At 35.6% G+C, this 25327-nt stretch overlaps 1 protein-coding gene across 1 annotated transcript in view; it reads right to left on the reverse strand.

The window, feature by feature from the left end:
• SHOC1 (shortage in chiasmata 1) overlaps positions 1-24727 on the reverse strand; it is a 58727-nt gene extending 34000 nt beyond the window's left edge. Inside the window, exons 1-11 of the mRNA XM_075020836.1 lie at positions 24701-24727; positions 24130-24295; positions 22516-22593; positions 19418-19547; positions 18663-18744; positions 12548-12738; positions 8369-8531; positions 6363-6465; positions 5504-5660; positions 4069-4176; positions 432-561 (exon numbers count right to left, since the gene is read on the reverse strand). Of these exons, the coding sequence (XP_074876937.1) occupies positions 432-561; positions 4069-4176; positions 5504-5660; positions 6363-6465; positions 8369-8531; positions 12548-12738; positions 18663-18744; positions 19418-19547; positions 22516-22560 (1109 nt within the window). The 5' untranslated portion in view covers positions 22561-22593; positions 24130-24295; positions 24701-24727. The remainder of the gene's footprint in view (positions 1-431; positions 562-4068; positions 4177-5503; positions 5661-6362; positions 6466-8368; positions 8532-12547; positions 12739-18662; positions 18745-19417; positions 19548-22515; positions 22594-24129; positions 24296-24700) is intronic.
• Between the last annotated feature and the right edge of the window lie 600 nt (positions 24728-25327).

Here is a 25327-nt window from a genome sequence, read left to right on the forward strand (position 1 = left end):
CCATTGTTGGGATATCCCACAAACACAGACAACACTTTCTTCCTGTATCTCTTCCAGATATTTTGTAGGTGATACTTGCTCAACAGATGTTTGCCATATGTAGAAACATATGCATATACACACATGCGTACTTGCTATATACATAAATATTTACTGTTGACTACTCCAAAAAGGAGATTGGATATTCAGGCTATTAAGTCCCCCAGGAGAAAGAGGTCTGCAGTAGTGACTGTCATTTCCTTTTTCAAGCTCCCCTGAAAAGCCACAGATGCAGTCTGTTCACTCTTTCACGCAAACCACAAAATATATCCAGCTGTCTCAGAGAATAACTACTAATTCACAAATAGGCTAACATTATTTTTGCACTAACTTTGAGGATTTATGATTTAAAGGGCTTATGACAGGATTTATTACTACAAAGTCTGCATTACCTGTTATCAGAAAGAGGAATAGCTTCTTCTTGAAGTCCTGTGCACAGAAAATTAACCCATGATCTTTGTTGTCTGCATGGAGGAGTTAAAGGTACTTCCATTTTCTCTTTCAGATATGGAACATATTTAGCTAGAAATAGCATAAAGCCCGACCCAAAACAAAAATAAAAAGCTAAATTACAAAGCTACTAGTGAATGAAATACACATACTTAGGAATTTTACACTAGTGAAGTCTTGGATTAAAATACAAAATATTTTCATTGGACAAATTCACTATTTAAGCAATAAAACCCAAATACTTCACATTTAATTTCGAGACAGTTTGGGGATAATAATGTGTAGATCACATTCCTTTCACTCATTCTGTAATGTAGTTCTGGCTACATACTCTTCCCACGTAAGATGATTTTTATGATTAAATCACCAGGTACTATAGCTGAGGTTTTGATATTAAGTGTTCATGCTTGTTGGCCTTCTTAGATAGTTCCCACAAAAATGAAGTTAAATAGAAGGGAGAGAGACTTCACACAATATTGTGCTGGCTGTAACATTCCCATGAAAGGACTCAGGAACTTCAGAAAAAGACAGTAAGGATTTTAAAGACAAAATTACTCCTTCAAGCAGAATTAGTACTCATTGTAATTTCTAGGGATGACGACTGAAATGAATTACACCACCAATTTTTTTAAAACAGTATACAAACAAACCTGGCATGTTAAATGTTCCTGCAAGTCACTTATCACATCCTTTTTTTGCCAAACATATTAAATGCAGACATTTTAAGTGATTATTGGTTTTTACTCAAACCTGTTAAGGAATTTGCAGCTTCATTGATTGTGTTGTCATTCCTTAAAAACTGGCAGTTTACACGCCCTGGTATTCATCTCTCTGGTACTCTTCTAGTAATATTTCTCGTTAAGCTTCACTAGAAAGGAGAGGTCACCGAAAAAAACCCAAACAAACCAGTTCCCCCATGTTCTGTGAAAACTAACAGCCAGAAAAATTGTAAGTAAATAAGTGCCTCCATAAGGAAAAACACTTGTAACAAATTGCCTATTAATTCCAACATTAAGTAAGCAGCTACAATCAACATAAACACATTGTTTGGCCAACTGGTCCACAGCAGGCTATGAATCAGCCACCTGCCCAGCTGCTTACAGCTGTTCCTTGTCCAACCTAACAAGCAGATTGTAGGCAGGAAGGCCAGGAGGGATAAAGGACAGTGTTAGAAAGCCAGAGAAAGTACAGTACACATTGGAAAAAAAACCCCTAAACCAATAAGAAATAAAAGTAGTTACAAAAGGAAGAAACAGACTTCCAATCAGTGTAATTTGTTTCCCATTTACTTAGAACAAAAAAAGCTCAGTGAATTTCTGCTGTGAACTTCAGCTCACAAACTGCTTTTTGTGGTGAGAAACAAATTTAGCACTTTTCTTTGAACAGGACAGGAGTTGATCTCAGGACAGCAAAAATTCCTGACATATCTAAAAAGAACAGTTATTTCTCTTTGAGCAATACAATTAATATTTCTTCTTGTCTAGTTATTTTTGCCTTTGAGACTGGAACATTTTGACCAGCGTTACCACATTAGGTAAACTCTGCCTACACTCAGGGTGCCATCCCCCTTGTCAGAGCATTAACAAGTGAGTGAATTCTCTTGACCCTCAACCCCTTTATCAATAAGTAATCCCCAGAGCTAGCAGGAAAGGAAGGCAAACAATGAAATGTTTACTGAAAATGCCATTATTTTATGACTGCTGCTTCTCTGAGTTCAAGTAAACATATTTCACTTCTGGTAACTTGTGAACAGCAAAATTAATTAGAAGGAGAAGACTGTAGGGTATCTCTGCTGACATTTGACACCCAATATAGGAACTTCATTAGCAAACAGTGTCTTAGGAGTGCATGTACAGGTTTGCAGGTCTCTATGCTACAGATCTGAGTATATCCTAAAAAAAAAACCAAACAAAAAACATGGAAGCTGTCTGTGCCCCAATGATTGAATCTTGCCTGATTCAATGGCAGAGCTAAGCCAGCAAACTGCCAATAAAGATTAATGCCATCACTTCCTTTTAAAAACAATTCAAGGTGGTTTGACTGCTTATCTACTCCAGAAGAATGGACAATATCCTAGATAAGATCATAGCCAACTTGTTATTACTGTATACAGGAGGAGGGTCCCAAACTGCTCAGATCACTGCACTTAAGCTTCTCCTGCTTATCATAAGCTTTAGAAGTAAAGAACAGTCAGATAGCTCACCAGATTCAGATTACAGTTAATCATGCTAGGCAATAATCTCCAGATGTTAAACTAAGTTTAACTTTGTCTTGGTGGGACAACACAGGGTGGGTTTGCCTTGAGCTTTTATATCAGACACTTTGAGCTGATATGATTGCTCCTACCAAAAGCCCACTACAATACTATATGAGGAGTGTTATGCTACTAGCCTGAAGAGGACAACCATTGGTCCAATTTAAATCATATTGAAACTAGGACAAGAGTTGTCTTGGTCTGGAGAAAACTCAAAATTTCTGAAGTATTTTAGTAACTGCTGGATGGAAAACTATAGAGTGAACATGCACTGGAGTATAATACTGCTACTGTTCAATGCAATAATGAATAGACTTTTCCCAAGACAGGATATACATTAGGATGAAAGGTACATGTTTATTCAAGTATTGCCACTCTGCCCAGATCACATCCATTTGTAAATGTCACTCTTTGTGCAGGCTTTTCTGCATGAAATTAAAGGTGAAAAATGTCACCAGCACAGCCATTTTTCTGCCTGTCTTAGCCAGACAACATTAAGTTATGAAAATAGTAGGGCTGGCGATAATATCCAGTATTTTGAGATGTTACACCTGGAACCTGAAGAAATTTTAACTGAGGTGGGACAGTTAGTTTGAACAGTCAGACACCAAACCTGACTGGCATTGGTATGCATTGTAACCAGCATGCCTGACTGAGTTTTCAAGCTCTTAAAGGTCGGTACATATAAAGGATTTCCTAATGCCCGTGTAGGAGAAGCCAGGATTCGACACACACATCAGCAAATATTCAATACTTTCAGTTTATTTATGTGGAAAACAGCTCTGGTGACTACGTGATTTAATTTCTTGATCACACAGCATTACTGAACCATTTGGAAACTAAAATGTCTGCAAAGGAGTTTTGAACCCTTAGAAGTTATAAACTCAGTACTTCTCCCTGGATTGTCCTCCATCACCCTCTTTTGAAAGCATTTACAGAAGACTTTAACAAACTTTAAACTGTGCTCCTTGACTCCATAATTTTAATCAATCTGCCTTGACTTTCCTCTGCCCTCTCCGGGTAGGTAAGTTGTTAGATAAAAAAATCTAAAAAGCTAATCAAGTGCAAAAGATATAGACACCACTTGCAGCCAAAAGCAACATGAAAGAACTGTAAAAAGTTGATTACGTTTAGCTTTTAAACTCTTGAAAGGAGTATGGCACTTCTACCTGCTTATGGTGCAGGTACAAAATAGTAGATTACACAAAGCAGACATTCTTACTTTATGTCTATATGGTGTATGTACTCCCAAGAACAGAATATGGGACAATCACTTGAAGAATTCGTTTTAAATACCAACCCTTGATTTATGTAGATTTTCCTACCTGACTCACAGAATTCCAACATACTTCTACTGTCACTGGAGCAAGCCTCTTGTGGTATGGGATAGTACTTGGAAATTTCTATTTTGTATGCAATTTCTGCTTTGAGATCTGAAAACAGATTTTAAAAGGAGCCATAAATGAACCATTTATTCCTTTTTTTTCTTTTTATTGAATGTCCATAATATATTGTTATGAAAAAATACAGTTATGCTTAGTAACCCCAAATGCCATAGCTGATCAGAGCAATGCTCAGTCTCATTCCTTAAAAGTGCCAGAGAAAAAAACTACAATATAGTATAGTCACTATCTGAACTATTCAAAGTTCTTATGACTACAGTGATATGATTTCTGGAACAAGTAGGTAGCCTAAATGTAGTTTACTAGGATTTTGTGTATGTAGATTATCTTGCTACTAAAAAGGAATAAAACAGAACAGGAAAGAATAGTCAGGGCTAACATCTATGTATAAAATCCTCAAACCTTTGCAGTGGAGGTTGGGTCACTCAGCTTGGAACATGGCTTGTAGGTTGTGATGTACTAAATGTATCACAAGGAATGCGCACGAAACTGCCTTAGTCAAATATACACTTTCAAAAGTTTTGTTCCTATCTTCAATAAGAGACTAGATTACTCCAGACTGCTGCCCTATCAGAAGGAGAATTCAGCACACACCCTCCACACTCAGAAGCATGCATCTTGCTTCTTTGAGCTGCTTTCTGTCCACCAAAGAAGTGGTTTTCTTCACTTGTTTGCCAAAACCAATGCAAACTGTTTTTTTTAATCAAAATAAAAAAATCTCGGGCACTGTCTTTTTCTTTTAACTACACAAAATAATGTCATAGATATGAATCCAACAGCTAGTAAGCATCATCAAAGTTGTACTTATCTGTAGTACAAAAGCATTTAGTAACTTCTCTTAAATTCCTTTAAAGCAATTACTACTGTCATTTAGAATATTCCTGTTATCCACAGAAATATTTAACCCTTTTTCTCCAGAAATCTGCTTTTGTTCACAATTACAATGTAATACAAGCAATTCATATAGTATAACTGTACTGCATATAACCGTCTTAAGGATGTCTCTCAAAGTAAATTAATTACAGATAAGACAATGTAACCCTGAATTATTACATTTGTGGCAGACTGGATATCATGAATCACAGCTCATGTTACATTTGTTTCCAAGATTAGGACACAACCATGGATTGAACCAAATGGCAAATAGTTCACTTCCCTTTGGTTACTTGAGGAGACATTTCTAATACCCAGAAATTTGGGTATGGCACAGTTCATAGTCTCATACACAGAAATTCTCATTTGATAGGCTGTGATGTAATTCATAAGTCAACTAAATACAAAAGAGCTAGATTGTGTTAAGTGTGTGCAAATGAAAGGAAAATCCGGTCAAGAAGCAATTAAGAAAACCAACCCTCACCTTCTTTGACCATCTCTTTGCACATGTCTTCATCAGCCATAGTTTCTGGAGCTAAATTTAACAACTCTTTCAGTTCCAAGTATGATGGAATCTTAACAGAATCTGATCTGCTGTTGCTGGGTTTGCAGAATTCTAACTCAACAGGCAACATAAAATACTGAAAAATATTAATCACAACAGAATGGTAAGTAAATTTCCCTTGATGTTACTGTACATTCTAAGCTTTTTCAAAATCTTGAAATGGCTTAACTCTAAACTAAGCTAAGAGCTTTTAAGAAAGAAGTCATATGTCATTTACACAGCATACACGAAGCTTTGCTCAATACAGAGGAAAAAAAAATAGTGTTACAGTATTTCAAATTGAGTCAGTAGAGTATAAAATGTGGATCTGAAATTACAGTTCCCAATAAAGCAAAATCCCCATTTATTTCATTGAAAGTTTGGGGGTTTAGAATTTTGAAAAATGGAGCAAAAAATAAATTTGACTTCTTTAAAAAAAGAAGACAAACTGGCCCCCCAAATCCCAGAGCATGTCTTGGAACTTTCCCTTTCCCATGCACTTGTCACGTCTTCCTGTTCTGGTTCATTTTTATTCTTAGTGTAACAGTACCTACATAAAACTGCCAACACATCAGGTCCCAGGAGAAACAGCTGATCAGAGTGGAGATTCCCAACAACAGCATCCAAGAATTAAAAAATGACAAATAATACCAATGTTTTCTGATCTTGGAAATACGAAGGCTATGAATATTTGGCAAGTATGAGAAGAATTCAGTAAAATGACTTGCAGATGAACAAACACTTATGCATAACATAAAGCAATCACTAATATGATTAGTAAGAAACAACATCATGATACCTCTTCATCTTTTACAGATATGGTACAGAAGTTCTCTTTAATCCCCTGCAATTCTTTTTTACTGTCTTGCATCTCCATTTCATTTTGGAAAGTCAAACATTCCCTTTAAAAGATAAAAAAATAAAGCATGTGATTTCTTTGTATTACTTCATATCTAAGACTGAAAGTCTTAGTGGTAGCTTTAATAGCCATATATGTTGCAAAAGTTGTTTTTTTCTAAATCCATGCTTTTCTAAGACAGCAATTCTAGGGGATGCTGTACCAACCTGTGTAATTAACTTAAATTATTTTTCAAGAAATAATACATTATATAAAGAGTAGAACTACTTGATATTGAGACCTGCCTTAAAAAAGTTACAGAAAAAACCCCCATATTAAAATTGTTCATCATTTCAACACGTAAGTCCTGTTAGGTAAAAAATGCTTTCTGTAAAAGCTGCAGACCTAATTTTTTTCTAATGTCAAGTTTTTCTGCTATATACAAAATGTCTATATTTTTAATACATATGTTTGTATTCTATAACGTTGACATTATTTATCTTTTGTCACCTTTCACTTCTATTTTCAGGAACCATTCAGTACAAAAGAAGGCAGAGTGTGCTCGCTGTTAATTAAAATGCAAACTAAAAGTATGTTCCCTAGTTTAACTGACAAACTTTTAAAATGCCAAGAAGTAAAACTCATGGTGAGGCTACTACTTGTCTTGTAAAGCAAGGATACAAGCAGAACAGGGATGAAGACTTTTCAAGTAGAAAGAAAACCTTTTGTCAGTCTTCCGCCCCCGTGGCCAATACAGGCACTAAATCTATAATGACTTTTTAGGGGGATAGCTTCCCCATCGGTCCCTGACACCACTATTTTTGTGGAGGAATACTTTAGACTGAAGAGTATAAATTGTTCTATGCCTAGTCTTGGGATGTTCACTTAATTTTATCTTAAGTAGAACCCTGTCTAAATGCATCTCCCAATGTGGTCCACTAGGAGATTTGGACTCCTGCCTTGAGAAGGCTGGTGGCTTTGCTAGGAAACTGCGGATCAGCAGGTTGGAGCTATTTCCGTAAAGGTTCACACTAACATTTTTTCCTCCTGTAACTGGTATTTCTGAAAGTCATTGCAGAATTTGGATCATGTTCTCTTCGCTGGATATTTACAGTATTCCCATGTGCATAGTCTCATGTCCAAGACTCACTGTGAGATCGGGGCTCGTGTTTGAGAAAACAGGCAAACAACCCCACTCCTCCCTGTTCTATTACTATATAGGTACAGTTAAATCAGTTAAAATCTGATTTGCCTTGCTTATGAATCATGCAAGCCTATCAAGTGCAAAGGAAGCTATACAAGTCATCCAGACATGGAGCAAATCAGCACAAGATTTAGTCAGACTTTATGAATGTATGTATACAGATGAACATATTTACAAAATATTAGGCACATTCCGAATAAAACTTATAACTGGTTTAATGTACCAGTTTGTTCAAATTCCTGACCTAAGGCATCATTCAATTAAATTCAATCAACCTAGCAATATGAAAGTGAGCAAAAACATAAAAATATTTGGACTTGAAATAATACAGTTCAGCAGCATAACAGCACAGATTTACTTACAGTGTGACCGAGAGGAGGGAAAGAAGGAACACAGAAGCATGTGTAAAATCTTGACTCAAATAAATTTAGTGCCATTTTACTGGTAGGGAATCAGTCAGTCTGAGGGAGGACCAGATCCCTTAGAGATGGACATTTTTTCAGTATTCCAAAACTAAAATCCTGAGCACATTTCACACTTACAGAATGTACAAATGACATAATTTCATTTATCTAGTTTTCTTAAATAATGCGTATAAATTTCATCCTACTCATTTTTTCATAAGAAGAAAAGCTGAAGTCTTTACCTGTTGCAAATATAAATTAGTTAAAAAGTTAACATACAACAGAAGATGTTAAAATGTTAATGGCATTACACACAGACTATTATTTATGTTTAATATTATACAACAATTTGTAGATACCTGAAAATGTTCTCTTCTGTCAAATTCTGTCCTTCAGAACCTAAAAGGGGATCTTTCACTAAAAAAAACTGTAGTCTACTCATAAGTATATATGAAGTAGGCAGGTTTTTACGAAAATTTTCAAGATTATCAATAAAAACAAGTTCCTCTTCTATATATAAATCTGAAAAAAAAAGAAAAAGAAAGGTTTACAAACAATATAAACATAATAAGAATTATCAGAATAAAGAGAATTGTTGAGCAACTGTTGGAATGCTATAAATGTCAGCAAAACAATAACTAATTTTTACTTTAAATATTTTAGGATTTTTAAGCTTTAAATGCAACAAAGTCTAGACTTCCAATGGTTCACATGATAAGCTTTTGTTTTCTTTGGCTTTTTCTTTTGTTTACCTACCACCTGTTAAAAAGAAAAGGTACTTTCTTTTCATTCCCTTGTTTGCATTGTAAAGTACACTAAAGGAACTTTTGAGGTAGGTTTTGGCAAAGAAACAGTTCAGTGCAATTTTTAATGTTGAAATGAGGCACTCTTTCCATACACATCTAAACCTAAATGCAGATTCTCTAATTTTGAAGTAACAAAATATTTATTTACAAAATAAGCAGACAAAAAATATAGGTTACAAATTATTATGATTTCAAGAAAGATGACATTATTCTTAATTCTTTTGAGTTTAGACTACTACTCTCCATGAGACAGAACTGATGCAGTAATCACAACTCTATTATTTGATGCAATTCTTTATATTTGCAATATAATACACATACACACATATATACACACATATTATACATACATAATACATATAGAAGGGGAAACAGAGTTTTTTGTTCTTCTTTACTTTTAGCAGCATGGAAGCCTCCTTATTCCCACATGCCCCTTTCACCCCCTGGATGAATCCTTATCTTTAATAACCCACCTTTCCTTCCTAGTGGCTGGAAATGATAGATACTGATTATGTTCTCCTTGAAACTGTTTTAGGCTGCTAATACAAACAGAACCCCATAAAGAAATATATCAATTAAAAAATACATGGCTTGTTATAAAATGCCTCTGTTTAATGAGACGAACAGTTCGGAAGAGTCTACTAAAGCTTCTAGTTGCCCATAAAGCTTAAAGTACCTCTAGTAAAAAAATTGACACCTCTTCTGATACAATTTACAAAATCCCTGATCTATTCTTCCTTTTCTTCAGGTAACCAGGAAAACAAAGTAGGAAGCACCTCAATATTCAGGCAAATAATGGTTGCAAAATTAGGTGCTAAAATAAATCAGAAAATAAAGACCGCTTCAATGACATAAACTTGATTGTGCTGTCCTCAAATAATAACTCATTTAATTTTTGTTAATTCAAAGAAAGCTGGATAACTCCTAATCTCCTAACACTAAATCAGGTCAAAAAAGGCACAAGTTTGCCCTTGATTTGCATTTTTTATCCCAATTTAGCTATAGTTTTTATTATTTTTTATTATATTCATTTGTATTGTATCTTTTTATTATAAGTGGCTGTAGTACTTAAAGTGTATGAAAAAAGTTTTTTTCAATTAATCTCATTATTCTAATGAGATACAAATATTTTAATTAGTGCATTTCTTTGTTAATTTTAACATATTTTAACCTATTACTCCCTACCTCAAGAAAGCATGCCTATGCAAGAATGCACTTATGCATTTACTGAAGTGCCCTCCGAAAGTGGAACAGATGTAATCACATACATACCTGCTTCCCTAATACAGAATTTTAAAACTGAAGCAATAGGTAGAATCTGAAATTCACAAATGCCAGGGTTTGAAATCCATAGAAAACTGAACTGAGTTGCCACTTTGTGATTTTAGGAAGTGCAGTTCCACATTTTTTTAGTATGCTTATTTTTCAGAATTGTAATTTGAATGCAGTATCATCACTTTCTTTGATTAAATAATTTCTGACCATTAAAGCACTTAAGAAAAGAACTTTAATAGACTTAAGCATGTGCTCAAGTACTTTATCAGTCAGGGAGCAAATATACAGTTCAGGTTTGAATGGGGATTTCACTGCCAGTGATATCATGTGCTAGTGTAAATTAGTGCTCTTCAGCTTAATGGTACAAAGATGGTTGTCATTCCATGGTGAGGTCTTTCTCATATCAGAAAGGCTATTAACAGCATCCTAAATATTGAAAATTTGTTTGTAATCTAATATAAATCTAATGTAATTGGGAAGAAGGTTACAACTCTACAGTTATTGACTGAACCAAAATAAGTTTTTAACTTTTCCATTCAATGTGCTTCATATTTCACAGGTTTTAAATTTCTTACCATTTTCCACTGCTATAGTCACATTTTAAATGTGTGCATAACCTATTGCACTAAACTGCACAAACTTATTGGAAACTTTTCTGCTTTAAACAAGAACCTTTAAATACTACAGCTCTTAGTAAGTATTATATGTGTTATTTCTTAAATTACACCTCAAAAAGTGAAATGACTGAAGAAATTGTTTTTGTTCTCTGAATGGAAGAAGAGGGTTACATTAACAGAAACAACCACGAAATATTTTAACATGCACAAGGTGGTAGAAAAGAATTCCTGCAGTAATAAAACAAGCCATTTAGAAGTCAAATATAACCTTCCTCTTTTGGAAAAAACCAGATTTCAAATGATCATTTCAAATCCTAGATCATGTTTTTTCTTATTTTCTTTCAATACAGGTTAGATAATTATGTCATATCACCCATAATATTCCACTGCTAATTGTTTTTATCTGTCAGTAAATTTTGATGTTTTCGCACTCTCTGTATGTATCTTCATGCCTTTAGTGTAACCTAGTCAGTTTTGTGCTGTTAGCTGACTAGCTGGCATTAATTAACAGGTTCTCAATGACACAAACTAGCTTGCAAATCTTTCTGAATGGCAGCTTTTAAAAATATTAGAATTAATATTTCCCTCAGAAGTCAATAGACTTTTGCCAATATTTCCTTCTTTAATGCAAACAGAAAGTTAGAAAAAGTGTTGGCAGTAACACATCAGTTACACTGAAAGATAATTATTGATCTGCTAATTCAATAAATGAGTCACCAGTATAGTGAATAATTTAATGTTCTCCCATTAAAAAAAAAATAAAAAAATCCAGTCTCTTTAGCTTGCCTATCTATGTTTGTTTAAGCACAATAATAAACTTAAACTTCAAAAAATATAAAATGTTTTATGAAATTTATACTTTTTTTTTCATTCAGACTCCTGTCCATGGAAATTTAGCTCTCTTGATTGTTCCTAAGAAAGTAATAGCTAAGACATAGGAAAGCATCTGAATAATTTTTATTCTCTTTGTAAGCACACACTATAGAGAGCTTTATTAATTATTGAAGCCTTCTGCCATATGCCACCTAACTTTGAAAAAAAAAATCAGGTAATTACTTAATCAGATGAACTAAGATTACTGTCTTTCAATTATTAACTGTAACAGGCTTGCATTGTTGATACTATGTTCCTAGTAAATGTTATCTTGTACAATACTGTATCAAGAACCACCTGCCTCCTTCCTGGGACTGTAGAAAAAAAGCTCTTAGTACTTGATTATATTACTTTCCTTTTGTAAAGTAATATAATTGACAGATATATATAAAAAAAACTGTACTGAAAAAATAAACCTGATAGTTCAGAATAATAAGTCGTAATACAGCTGAATCCAACACTTTCTCAATATTTTGCTTTCTGTGGTCATAATTCATTATAATTATTAGGGCGCTACTAATGAGAAAATTTCAGAAAATACATAGGAACACTACCCAATTTGAACTATCTTCATCCCAGCAACAAAGCAAGAACTGCTTACTTCTTTCTCTCCCTGACATGGTAAAAGAACATGCCACGAGGACCTAATTTTATTAAGGTACAAAGGTTCATTAGCATTTTGACCAATGTCGGATAAGATCTACTTATTGTGATGCTTTTTGTCACCTTCTGCCATACATTTGATCAGCCTGAAACTTCTTTTGGCTTACATCTATCTTGAACTGTTAAGACAAGCCTTGCTTTTCTGGGGAATTAATCTCTCTTCAGTGGTTATAACTTCTGCAATTGCAAAGGCTGCAATCACCCAAATGGTCTCTTCAATGTCTACGGATCATGCACAAGAAATTGTGGAAGTTAACAAACTGACTCCATAAAAAGTTAGAAAACAGTGAACTAAACACTTTACCTTGCCATTGTTCTTTAAATTCAGTGGCATAGTCAGTTTTCAAATATTTGTCTTGTGTGGATTCTTCCTTAAAAACATTTTTTGTAAGTAAAAGAGGTCCTTCTATGTCAGTCTGAGAGCAGGGATTTGAACTTGGAATAACTTCTATTAATCCATTACTAATACAGAACTCTACAGAGGCAATAGGTTTCCTAAAAAGCAGAAAAAAATGTCTGTTACTTAAGCGGTTGTAAAAGCACTGTCCTAACTTCCCTGACTCTTCAGTGAATCCACTCAAAAAGATACTGTAAGAACTTTGATAATCACCGTATTCACTGAAGAAGATCAGAAATTACAGAGTTATCACAATTTGCTAGATCCACAGTCAAATTACATGTTTAATTCTTCCCCAAGAAAAAGCCCTTTAAGTTTATCCCCAGCATTAAATTGAACAAAAAGATAATGGCTAGAAAAAAGCATTAACCTATTGATGTCATACATTCATGACAAAAATTTGCTGCTGGGTTAAATGTATAGTCATGTTTCAAAAATCCTGCAGAAAGTTCAAATAACTGCAGTAGGGAAAAGACAGGATAAATGAAGAAACAAACCTACTTCATTTTCCCATCACTTTTGATACTAATCTCAGTAGTACTATTACTTGTCAGAAAAAAACCTGCTTGCCAAATAAATAGCAAACTCATTTGACTACAGAAAAAAAATAAAATCATAGTCCTGAGCTAATTATGCATCCAGACAAAATATTTGTAATTGATAATTAAAATATGGTCATGTTAATGCTATATTATGCATATAAAATGACTGGAACAATAAACTGACTCTGACTGATGAGTGCTGACATTTCTGAAAAACCCAGATTTTCTGCTCATCTATACTTATTGAACTTAATATTCTAATTTCAGACAACTGAATTCTCAGCTGTGCATCCTATTGTTTTATTCAGTTTTTTAATAATCCTTTGCATTACACAGTCTTGCTATTTGCTAGTCATCTGGAGGTAAATCTCATAAACGGAATCAGTATATGAGCGCACCTTTGAATTTCAGTACAGACCTTCACATTTAGGCAGCAATAGAGAGGAATCTCTACTACACATCTTTGAAAAACAACTATTTTACAACATTTTTTAGTACAGCTCAAAAGTTAATTTTGAAACTACAAGTAGTATAGTTCACAAGCAGTAACTATGCAGTATTGATAATAATTAATGTCTAAACTTTGACATTGCATAAGCCTTTGAAAATCCACAAACCTTAGAAAACTGTGCCAAGTTACACATGGGCCAACCTCACTGAGTTTCCCTATAGTTTTATAGATAGATCATGCCTAAGTGAGTTGCTGATTTAAGGCTACCTGGCCCATCCTTTTCCAGAGTCAAGGCCTTAGTGAGGCTGCTCTGGAAAACAGTAAATATTTTAAATGACAGACTACTCTAAGTATGGAAACAAACATATGTTCAAGTCATATAGCTATGCTTGTATAGTGTTTTGAACACAGAAGTTACTACATTAATGTTATTTAGCTTCAATTAGATCTTTACGATACGAAGTAAAACTTTCAGCAGTATGTTTGAAATATGGACAGTTGAGTCCCATCATCAAAATAAACATGGCAACTAAGTGTATGTACTACAGCTAGTAAGGGCATTTATCCAATTAAGTAATTTGGCAGTTTCTAGGAATTATAGACTCACTTCCTTACCTCCTTTCCTGCCAGGTGTCCTCTCCCCCCTGCCTAGGCAGCCTGTGTCTCCTCGGTGTTTTCCACCCACTCAGTGTTTTTCTCCCACTTGTTTCTTGTCCTCTTTTTGTTTCTCAGCCTCTCCGAGGAGATATTAGGCTCCCTGGCACTTTGAATCAGTTTTCCCTAACATATCAGTCCACTTCACTTACCTCTTTGATCAGTCATTCACACTTACACTCCTCACTGTCTTACATGAAGAACTTTTAACAAAATAAACCCCGCAAACCCAAGCTGACAAGCTTATGTCAGAATACCACCTCTCCTAATCTAGTTACCTAAATTTTTAGACACAGAGAAAAACATAAAAAATGTACACAAAGCCCTTATTTAGTAGTAAAACCTTGTGTCTACTGTTAAAACAGAACAAATTCATCTTCTGAGCAGAGTCTTAGAATAGAATGTATTGAATCCTATGATAAGCATTCCAAACTGAACTCAGTTACAACTGTATTTCATATCAGCACATCTGGTACATACTTTGATAATTATTATGCCAAACCATAATTAAGTCTAGAATCTTTTAATTAGACAGTTATACATTTTTGTATAACTCCAAGACTACAGTTCTCATGTAGCCATATCCAGCAGTGAACACTGTACTCCAGAAAAAATGCCTACCATTGGTTTGAATGACAACAGCAAAACATTTTCATGCTTGTTTCTAACCAGTTTTGGAAAGATTGTAACATCTTGCTCATTTCCTGTCACCTGTCATTTTGACTATTAGAAAGAAACTAGTGTTATCTATAAATTTACTTGTTACACTATTCACTCCCTGTTGCTTACTAACAGTATATCCACTGAAAAACATTTAATGTAGGACAAGTTTTAAATATACAAAATAAGCCGCCTACCATATTTACTGCTCATTCCTATCTCTTTTTTGTGTGTCTTGGTTTGCAAGTACATGGCAGCATATTACGTTCCCCACCAGGAATACTTATAATGACTTGTGAGGAATTATGTGTATTAATACTGCTTAGTCCTACTGACAGGGAAACCACTATCCTAAAATATCTGAGTTACTTAGGTTCCCTTTACTTACCTTAAACAGAATTCAAAGCACTTGAAGAACCTGAAGCACAAACACATCCTCTCCACCTAAGTTTAACTCCTTCCCCCCTAATTCCTAGTCTCACTCCAATTAATTTTTCACTGGTAGGCAGACTAAGCCCAGTTCATTTTAAAATACATTAAGTGAAATAATCTTGAATTTTCTGTAACTGCAGTCTAATACATGCACTAATTTCCTTAGATTTATCTAGATGTTATGACTAACAAGTGCTAAAACAACAGGTAAAAGTAAATGCTCTTTTGTCTAATAAACGTCTTCATTTTTCTAATACCCCTTGAGATGCCATCTAACTGACTCTTGAATTGCTCACTGTTGATATCTAAACCACACTGTGGCTTTATAACAACTTCTTCGGGAATTTCTTTTTCTGTTACTGTTATTAGTCTAGACGATGTCTTGGGTGATAACTTTGCATGGGTTTTGCAGCATCCTCCTAACATTTATCACTCTCTGAAGGTGCAAAGATGATTATATTACATATATTAGTCTTATTTATGAAGATGCAGAATGTAATTTCAATTGTTCTTCAGTGCAGTTTTCAGCATGAATCTAAACCTATAGTTCAAGCTCATTATAGGGCAGAATCATTTCCGATGCAATTCATTTTGTAATTACTTTTTTGACACAAAATCTCAAAATCTATATAGTTTTTTTTAAAAATGCAGTGGTGTACTGGTTACATTGATAGATGCTGGACTGAATTAAAACCTGAAAATATAATCAGATACTTCCAGTTCACAGGATCACAGAGTCACAAAAAAGTTGAGGTTAGAAGGCACCTCTGAAGGTTATCTAGTCCAATCCCAGTTAAGCTATTCAAATGCAAGTCTCCAAAATAACATCTGGGGGTTGGTTTTGGCAACCAAAAGAAGTACATTTTTTTTACTTTCATTTTGCTATTTCTATAGCACAATAAAATTTCTGCATCTGTGCAAAACAGTTCTTTTATTTAATTTTCTTTTTTAATTTTCCATTTTTTATGTTCAGCAGTTAAAATCACCCCAACTTTCACATAATGTGCATTCTTTATAACTCAAATGTTAGGGGAGAGTTAGGGCTTCTGGTCCAAACTTTTAGAAGTACTCAGACATTTCTTCACTTAGTACCACAAGCTTGAGGACAAGATGCAAAGGAGGGCCTATACAGCTAAAACTTAGCCACTCCAACACCTGTTAGTTATCTGAACTCTAGAGATACATGAAGTGACAAGATGCGAATGGCTGCTAGCCTACAGAGCGCATTTCTCATCAACCCAAGAGAGGAATGCAAGCATTACAAGAAAACCCCACTCCATTCTCCTACAAAGCCTTATAAAATACTTGTCTCACTATTGTGTTCAGAATGTAAAGAATAGTACTATGGAACCAAAGGAGCAAACTTGAGAACATTTTCCAGTTATTTGTTGCTTTTCTTTTCTTTTTCAAAAAAAGAAAAGGGGAATTTGTATTAAAAATCCCTATCAAAATAATGTTGAAAGATACGAAGGAAGTCACTGAAATGTTAGGAAACTTTTAACTGGATTTTGACCCTGTTTAAAAACTGACACCACGTTATGCCCTACTGGGTACTGTGTCTGGTAAAGCTGTGATCATAAACAATTTTTTTTTTCCCAAATCTTCTGGTTGACTGAGTAATAAAAATTGTTCAGTGCTGTTATTTTCTCTACTGAGCATATGGCCAAAACCCAAACTGAACACAAATACACTATCTTGGATATTTCCAATAGCATTGTGAGAAAAACAGAAAATTAACTCATTAATATTCACAAGACTTCCATAAAAAGGCTAATATTATAATCTACATTCTCTAGAACAAAACCAAGATGCTCATGGTGGGTGCCAATCTAAGACATCAAAGCCCTAGTCTTTTAAAGTATATGGCATTTTTCCATGTTAAAGCACTAGTACCCTCCAACCAGCTTCAGTTATGAGCATTCATCTCCTTTAGGTCTGCCAGAAAATAAGAGGAGCACATTCAGTGGATAACTGCACAGGTTTTGGTTCAAATGACTTGCCCAAAATCACACAGGAGTTTTGACAAAGCCAAAACCAGAATCAGTTCTCCAGGCAGCATTTAACTTCCTTACCAAGCTCCAGGAATTACCTAATACTGGGAAAACACAACCTCTGCAGAGTCTATTATGATTATTAACTAATGAACAAAGAATTACACAGAACAAAGCCAAGAGAGTTAACTCCCCTTTTAAATTAAGGGTAAAGATTTTTTTTTTCCAGAAAACCTCCCATTATGTGTTTTTTATGCTACTTTTCTTCTCCTGCAGTAACTATGTTTTTGAAGAGGTGCGCACTTTCTTTTCATGCAGTACCACTTCTACAGGAAAAGCATCTCTCAATTCCTAGAAGAGGCAGAATTTCACAACCAGCTACATCACTCATTGCACAGCCCTGATCCACTTTATGAGCATGATTATTTCTGTACCATGAATGAGCAGGGGTTATGCCAATGCAATTAAAAACTGTATCACAGTGAAATCACAGAAGAGTGCCACTATAAGGTAACAGCAAGCCTGGCACTGGCAGTTTCTGTACATGATTACTTAATTCTGCAACTACAAGTTTTCTTCACAACCATCTTTTTATGCAGATTTGAATATAACATAGATTTTAGACTGGCCTGTAAAACAAAAAATGTAATTTCTTTATTTCTTTCACACTAACAATTGTTTGAGAGCAGAAATACACACAATGTACTGGTTTTGCAGAACCATGATTTTCTTTCATGTCTTATGTATGGTGTAAAGACTGTTGCAAACCTGTTTTTAAAATGAACTCTATTTCAGACTTAATCTGATACATTTTGACTCTCTATATATAATTTTAAAATAAATACATCTATCTTGAATTGCTATAATGCAAGTTTGACTTTCTATACCTGCCTTTTTTACCTTTTCAAAGATTTATAAATACCATTCTTCAAATAGCTTAATCTACAGTTGCGAGATAATTATCTTAGAGAGGCGGGGGGGGAAAATGTCTTCATGGTTTACTTTCATGATCATGCACAGATTTCAGAGACTTTCTCCAATGTCATAAATAGATTATACAACCATTACAAAAATGAGATAAAGAAGCAGAGAACCCCATAAAAACACAATACTACTTTTAGCGAAAAAGCCATCTTTAAGCTGTCTGCTACAGTGCACAGCTCCATTGCACTGTAGACTTGCTACTGTCAGAAAACATTTCCATATTCTGTTATCATCATTAGCTTATGATTCACAAAGTACCTGAATGATATCAAAGGAATCATATAGGTTTTTAACATAAGGTTACTGACTTTTCAAGGAAATCCTCCACAGATAAACTTTTCTTCCATTGATCCAATACTGAAATATTGATCATGTTCTGTGTTGAAGTAACTGAGACAAAAAGAGAGAAAAAGAATCACACAGAAATATTAAAATTAATTTTTATTTTTATGTATTGATCAAACCATTGCAGAGGATAAGCAAACTTTACACAGGACAGACAGAAGAAACAATGCCTTTAGTTTCCATTAGCAAAAGTAAACGCAAATACACCAGAAAGATGCAAATACTTTTACACATATTTTTACCTCTATGCTTAGAAATCCCCATTTTTTTTTCCACATCTCAAAACCTCAGCATCATCTTTCAAACCTCTCCCAGCTAATCAGATTTAGTGTTTTACTTATCTCTGATCATTGCTTTTCTTCCATATCCAGACATAAAGTTTTCCAGAGATCTCTACAAACTAATCAAATATCACCCTTATTTATGGTGTCAAACACAAATAAATAATCCATTACCCATTTGTTTCTACTTAGGCAATGAAGACGTTCTACCTTCAAGAGCTATATGAACTGACATACTGCTGCTTCCAGAATTCTTTCTTTTTTTTTTTACCAGACTTATCATATTATGCACAAACACAAGCTTTTCCTTTAATCTATAGTAAAGCTAAACTAAAATTTAAGGACTATATAGAATCATAGAATCATTTAGGTTGGAAAAGACCTTCAAGATCATCGAGTCCAACCATTAACCATGCTCACTAAACCATATAACCTACTTCTAGTCCATGGCTTCCTATACTTGTCATCAGCAAAGAGCCCAGTGAGATGATACTTTTCATCTTGATGCAAACAGGGAGGAAAGCAAAGTGATAATCTCCAGATGGAAAACTTCAGCCTTGCCATGCTCTGCACAAAAAAGGCATGTGACAAAATTATGATACTTCCATTCTTTCACTTTTTGTCCACTACCTCTTCAAACAGTCCCACAGTTTCCAAGTGTTTTCTACTAGAACATGGTATTTTATATTCAAACTTTTTTTTTTTTAAAACTGACACAGTCCAAGCTAAGAAAATATATTTGAATTTACCTGACCTGATATTTAACTTTTAATCTATGCTTCTGCATAAGCAAAACTGCACATATGCTTAGCTACACTTACCTAAACCTTGTGTGTGCAATTACAAGTGCTTATCTTAACACTTTCATTGTTCTCCTGAACTGACACATGCATAAGCTGACCAGAAACAATTTAAAATCATTCCTACCGTTGCTGTTTTAAGTGCTCATAAGATTCTAAAGCCTCTCAGCTTTCATGTGCCATTATGAGCTAACAAAAGCCCTTTATAAATTCTTTTATCTTCAATAAAAACAACAGGGGAGCATGGTAGTAATCAACTGAATTCTAGAATTAAACAGTCAACGTGGCAACTTTAGTAACTCTTCACTAAAGACCACCTTCAATAAACTAACAGTTGTCACAAAAGGCCATGTGCAGTACTGTATAAATAGCACAGAACCATAGAATAAACAATGAGTTTGGGAAGCAGAGAAAAAATGATTCGTACACAGGGGTTTGGATTTAACAAGTTTATAGCTTAGAAAGAAGTTGTCCTAAAAAATTCTGGGGTGTAAAAGGCATATTGGAAAAGGCAACTAGCTATAGAAATGTGGGAGAACATAATGAATGACACTAGAAACTTCTCTCTAGTTCTAAGTCCATTGCCTGAATTCAGCTCTGTTCCTTCAGGTCCTAGAAATGTCCACCCATTTCAGCATATGCTGTCAAGCCAGTTATAGCCTGTACTGTTAGACATCTCAGGTGGCAAACTAGAAATAGTTCACTGACTTGGATTGCTACCAGAAAAACAGTGCTATTGGTGCATTTGTCAAACCTTCTTAAATAGGCAGAGAGAAAATGGGGGATCGGGGGAGGGAAGACAAGAAAAAAAAAAAGACATGGGAAGCAATGTGAACAAACATTGTCATTTCTGTGAGAGGTTACCATTACAGATCCTTTTTCCATTTCAGTTTAACCCTCTGTGGGATAGTTAAAATTCTGTAAACGCCAGTTAATTTTAACAAAAAAGGCAAAAAACTACTGCCATCATAGCATCTTTTCTTTAGAAGGCTCTTGTAAAAACTCAATAAACAGTATACTGATTCAATGCTTTCCCCCTTGCCTAAGTCAAAGCATAATGTTTCCCCAGTGATCTTCTCCTTTACAAATACTGAACAAAGGCAGCAGAAACAGGCAACTACAGGCAACTGGACCTAGGTCTACTACATGTTACTGGCCATACATCAGTTTAAGTAATCTGTATTGAAGTTACTGCTAGAACAACTGCATTTATCGTAAAATAAAGTACAGCTACTTAAGTTCCTGGCAGAGATCACAGGAATAGAAAGAGCTGATGATAACCTTTCTCTTCTTTAAAACAAGCTGTAAGGATTGTGACATAACAGCTCTCAAAGTACTCTTAGGTTACAGGAGAATGACCTGCTGGAGTTTAAGTAGAAACTACTGAACAAGTAAATACAAGCAATAGTATGACAGAGATCAGAAATAAATTCTAAACACCAGTATGTAGTTTTACTGAGGTTAACTTTAGTTTAATAGCTAAAGTTGTTTTCAATCACTGATGTTTGTAAAGTGGAACAAATACATATAATGGCCTTAAAACAGGAAAATTGTGCATTTTACAGAACATTTTAAATGAGTTTGTTCCAAGTGTACAGGTTAAGGTGAATTAGTTCACTTTACAAAGGCTGCTAATACATAGCGTTTCTTGCCTTTCTCAAATATATAAAAGTGTTTTTCAGGGCCATTATTAATGGCTATGTCATTTAATGAATACATATTTGCCACTGTTCCTCAAGGAAATGTAAAGTTCTCTGCAAATTTTTCTTCTAACCAAAAGATATTATGTGCATTTTTATAGTTCCATACGACTTGCATATATTGTCAGTTTATAACGTAAGAGAATGTTGAACTTTTAAGATGACTTTGTAATCACACCTACAACACTCAGTAGCATGAGGAATCTAACTCTTGTGTCTTTAATGACTGAAAAGGCTCCTTTCTTCAAAGATACATTTATATGGGGCAGCTGGAAAAATTGTATCTGGGGTTCATCATGTCTTGCCACCTCATTCTTCCGCTCACACACTAGAAATGTCCCCTCTTGGCAAAGCACCACTCTGCCAGAGAAGTTTTTTATTTGGCTCATACCTTTTCTTTGAAAATGTAAATAAGAGAAAATTCAATTAAGTAAGACAGTCTGCTTCAGTGATAAGCGGTTGGTAAGACCACATAGATGTAGACAGTAGGGAAAACAAGACTTCATTTTAGGTTTCTGTCTTAACTGATCAACATCTATAAAGCCATTGTTAAGTGTGAAAAAAAACCCTGCTCTCCATGAATTTAATCTAAACCATTATAAAAACTCTTCCCTGCCATCAGGAGGGAATAGAGGGAATAGAGTGTTGTGTGTCACTATCATAATACATATTAAAGTAGCTAGAAAATTAGATTCGTTCTCCAAAAAAGTAAGTAATTGAATTTTATGCATTAGAAAGCACAGTCTACTCTCCAAAGAAAGCTCTAAGCAGGAAACTGGCTATAAAACACAATTATGAGAGTAAGAAACACTAAAAAAAATGTGATGCTCTTCAGTTTTGGAAAAATTGTACTTAAATTTTTTATTAAAAACCCCTGTAATCACTTCATTATGTTATTCCAGCAAATGCAGTACAACAACCTCACTGAAACAGAATTCCTAAGAAAGTAGTTCTATCTCTTTTTAATGTGCACTCAATCTTTTCTTCATTTACTGCCATATTTCTTTCAGAATATTAAGAGAAATAAAACTATACCTCATATAAATAATCTGTTGAGTGATACTTTAAAGCTGCAAACATCTTGTTTTGTGATGTTGTCAACAGTTCATTTGTCTAGAAGATAAACAGACTATGGATTAGTTAAAAAATTCCTATATCATGCAAAAATGTTGAAAGAGGAGGTTGAAATTAAGGTTCAACAAGAATAACTTCCTAATTTCTGGCAGCACACGCACCTTGGACTGAATTTCCTATAGAAGAATGCTGCCCAAGGCATTCAGTATTATTCCTTTGGAGGGATGTAACAGACTAACTACAGATCACAGACAATTGATTTTTATCCAAAGGAACTGGGCCTTTGTTTTTTTTTTTAGCGATGCCTCTTGTTTGTTTCACAGAAAACCTTTCAAACCATTAAGTGCATGTAAGCAAAATAAGTTACCTCCCCTAAGCAACAATTTTGAGAATTGAGCTGATTCAATTAATTTTTATGGATTCTAAATTAGCTTTTAAAGACAGTAGTTCAGCTATCTATCAACTTTTCAATGCCTCATGTATTTATGAGGGGCCTTTTTTCTCTCCCTCAGTTTTACAAGGGAAAAGGTGATTGTATAGGCTAGTTGAGAGCAAGAGGTCCTGCTGGAACACCAGGTTTCTAAATTAGTTGATGCTTCTGATGGGAACCAGGAGTGAGATGAAAACTATACAAGGACAGAGATACGGTGCCAGTACAAAAGAGGATATAGTGTTGCTTAGGTATGCATAATGTAAGAGAATACTTGTTAATTAACATTAGGTAGGAGAGTCAAGGGTAAAGTAAGATAATTCTATTGTGAAATAGAATGTGACGTGTACAATGTGAATGAAATGTAACCAAAATTAATTGTAGGGCCATAAGGGAAACATGTGACACAAGGCTGTCTCCATATACGTACTAGTAGGTATCAGTAACATATTAGGCTAAAATTGCCTAGGTAACAGCATTGAAAATACTAAATTTTGGTATGGATGTAACAGAATTGGGACCAATGAGGAAAAAGTAAATTGGGGCTGCTTACTTGAAAGCAGTCTAGGTGGAGAAAAGAAAGTGCAGGGGAGGTAAAACAGTGGGTTCAGGAAAAGAAAAGAAACAGGGAATAAGGTAGAAAATCAGATGGAGAATGAAGTAGAGGGGAACCTTTTGATGGAAGGAGTGCGGGTGCTTGGAGACAGTGGTGAACCCAACCAGTGGACCATAAACGCTGGGGATGGTAACGAAAACCATTTGGACAACCTGCTCCATCCTGACTCTCCATCAAGTTTATGTCCAACAGACTTGGTGTGGGAGGGTGGAGCAAGAAGGGGTGAGTTTGTAAGAAGTGCTAGATTTGTACCTTAATACTAAGTGCAGGACAGGGAATAGAACTGCAACTTAATAGTATTGATGTGTATCGCTTATTAAGAGTTCTTTATAGCAATATAACCATGCATTCATACAAATACTAAGCAATGGAACTGCAACTCTTACTACTAGTTTCCTAAGGGCGTGTCACTTTATCAGTAAACATCAAAACCATCTCAATCAGGTATGTTTCAAGTTTCCAATTTAAAATGGGAAGAGTAGGACTTAGAAACACCGGTCCGTCAGGATACAAGGAAATGTAACCGTACTTAAAATCTTTTAAGTTTTTAAGGAGAAACAATACAACTGAAGAACACGATCCTGTTTCATCCTCCAAGAACTCTAAGGAACACCACTTTAAGTAACTGAAATACGCCGTAGGAGGTACTTCGGCCCAATCCGCAGTTTTCAAAATCGCTGAAAAACCGGCAGTGCCTGGGCGGTGACGCATGAAGGAAAGGGAGAGCAGTAAAGACATCAGCTAACCTGGCGTCAAGCGCCGCGCCACCTCACGCCTCCGGCCCGACCTCCACCGCCTCACGGCGACCGCAGCTCCGCCGCGACCGGCCCCGCCCCGCCCTCCGCCCGCGCGGGAACTGGAACTCGCACCTCTGATTGGCTGCCGCCCCTCCCGCCCTTGGCGCCGGAGGCAGCGCCGTCGGTGTCGGGCTCCCGCCCTTTCTGTCGCCATCGGCCTCGCCCTCAGCCCCCCCCCCCCCGCTCCCCCCCGCTCCCCCCCCCGCCGCGGAGCTGTGAGGGGCCCGCGGGTGAGGGGGCCGCGTTCCTCGGGAGTGTGAGCCCCCTCCCTGGCCCCTGAGGGTCCCGGGGCAGCCACGTTACCTCAGGGAGAGGGCTGTTTACTCGGAGCTGCCGCAGGGCAGGCCGCGGAAAGTCCCTGGAAACCAGCCGGGGGTGTTGCGTTATTCTTAAAGAGCGCAGCCTTTACTTTACAAGCAGCGCTGCCCAAAGGTCAGGAGCAGATAGCCCCTAATCTCTATATTTAATAGAAAAATTCTCAGGAGGAGCAGGTAGGAAAACTTACGTGATCTTCAAAGTTGAGCTGAAAATGTTTTTAAAGCAGTAAATACAGTTAAGTAGCTAGATTTCATCTTCAGTCCACTGGTAGCAGCTTGTATGGGTGAAGAAGCTAAAGAAAGATAAGGTTTAGTTTTTAAAGTCATCGTATCTAAAACTTCAGCTGACCTGCTCTCTGTTACCTTGGGAACAGAAATGGAACGAAGCCAGAATTTAATATCCAGAAATGCTTCTGCTTCTGACATGTCAGTTTCTACAAATAGCTGTCAACTTTGGGGAAAAAGGTTTTTGGTTTGTTTTTTTTTTTTGCTTTTAATTGGCTGCCTGAATTGCTCCCACTGCCCTCAGGCTGCTCTCTGTTGAACAAATTGTTGGGTTTCTCAGCAGGCAGTTTAGCAAGAAATTTCTGCTGTGGTCCAGGCTCTGACTAAT

The sequence above is a fragment of the Buteo buteo genome, chromosome Z (assembly GCF_964188355.1).
Source record: "Buteo buteo chromosome Z, bButBut1.hap1.1, whole genome shotgun sequence".
Taxonomy (NCBI): domain Eukaryota; kingdom Metazoa; phylum Chordata; class Aves; order Accipitriformes; family Accipitridae; genus Buteo; species Buteo buteo.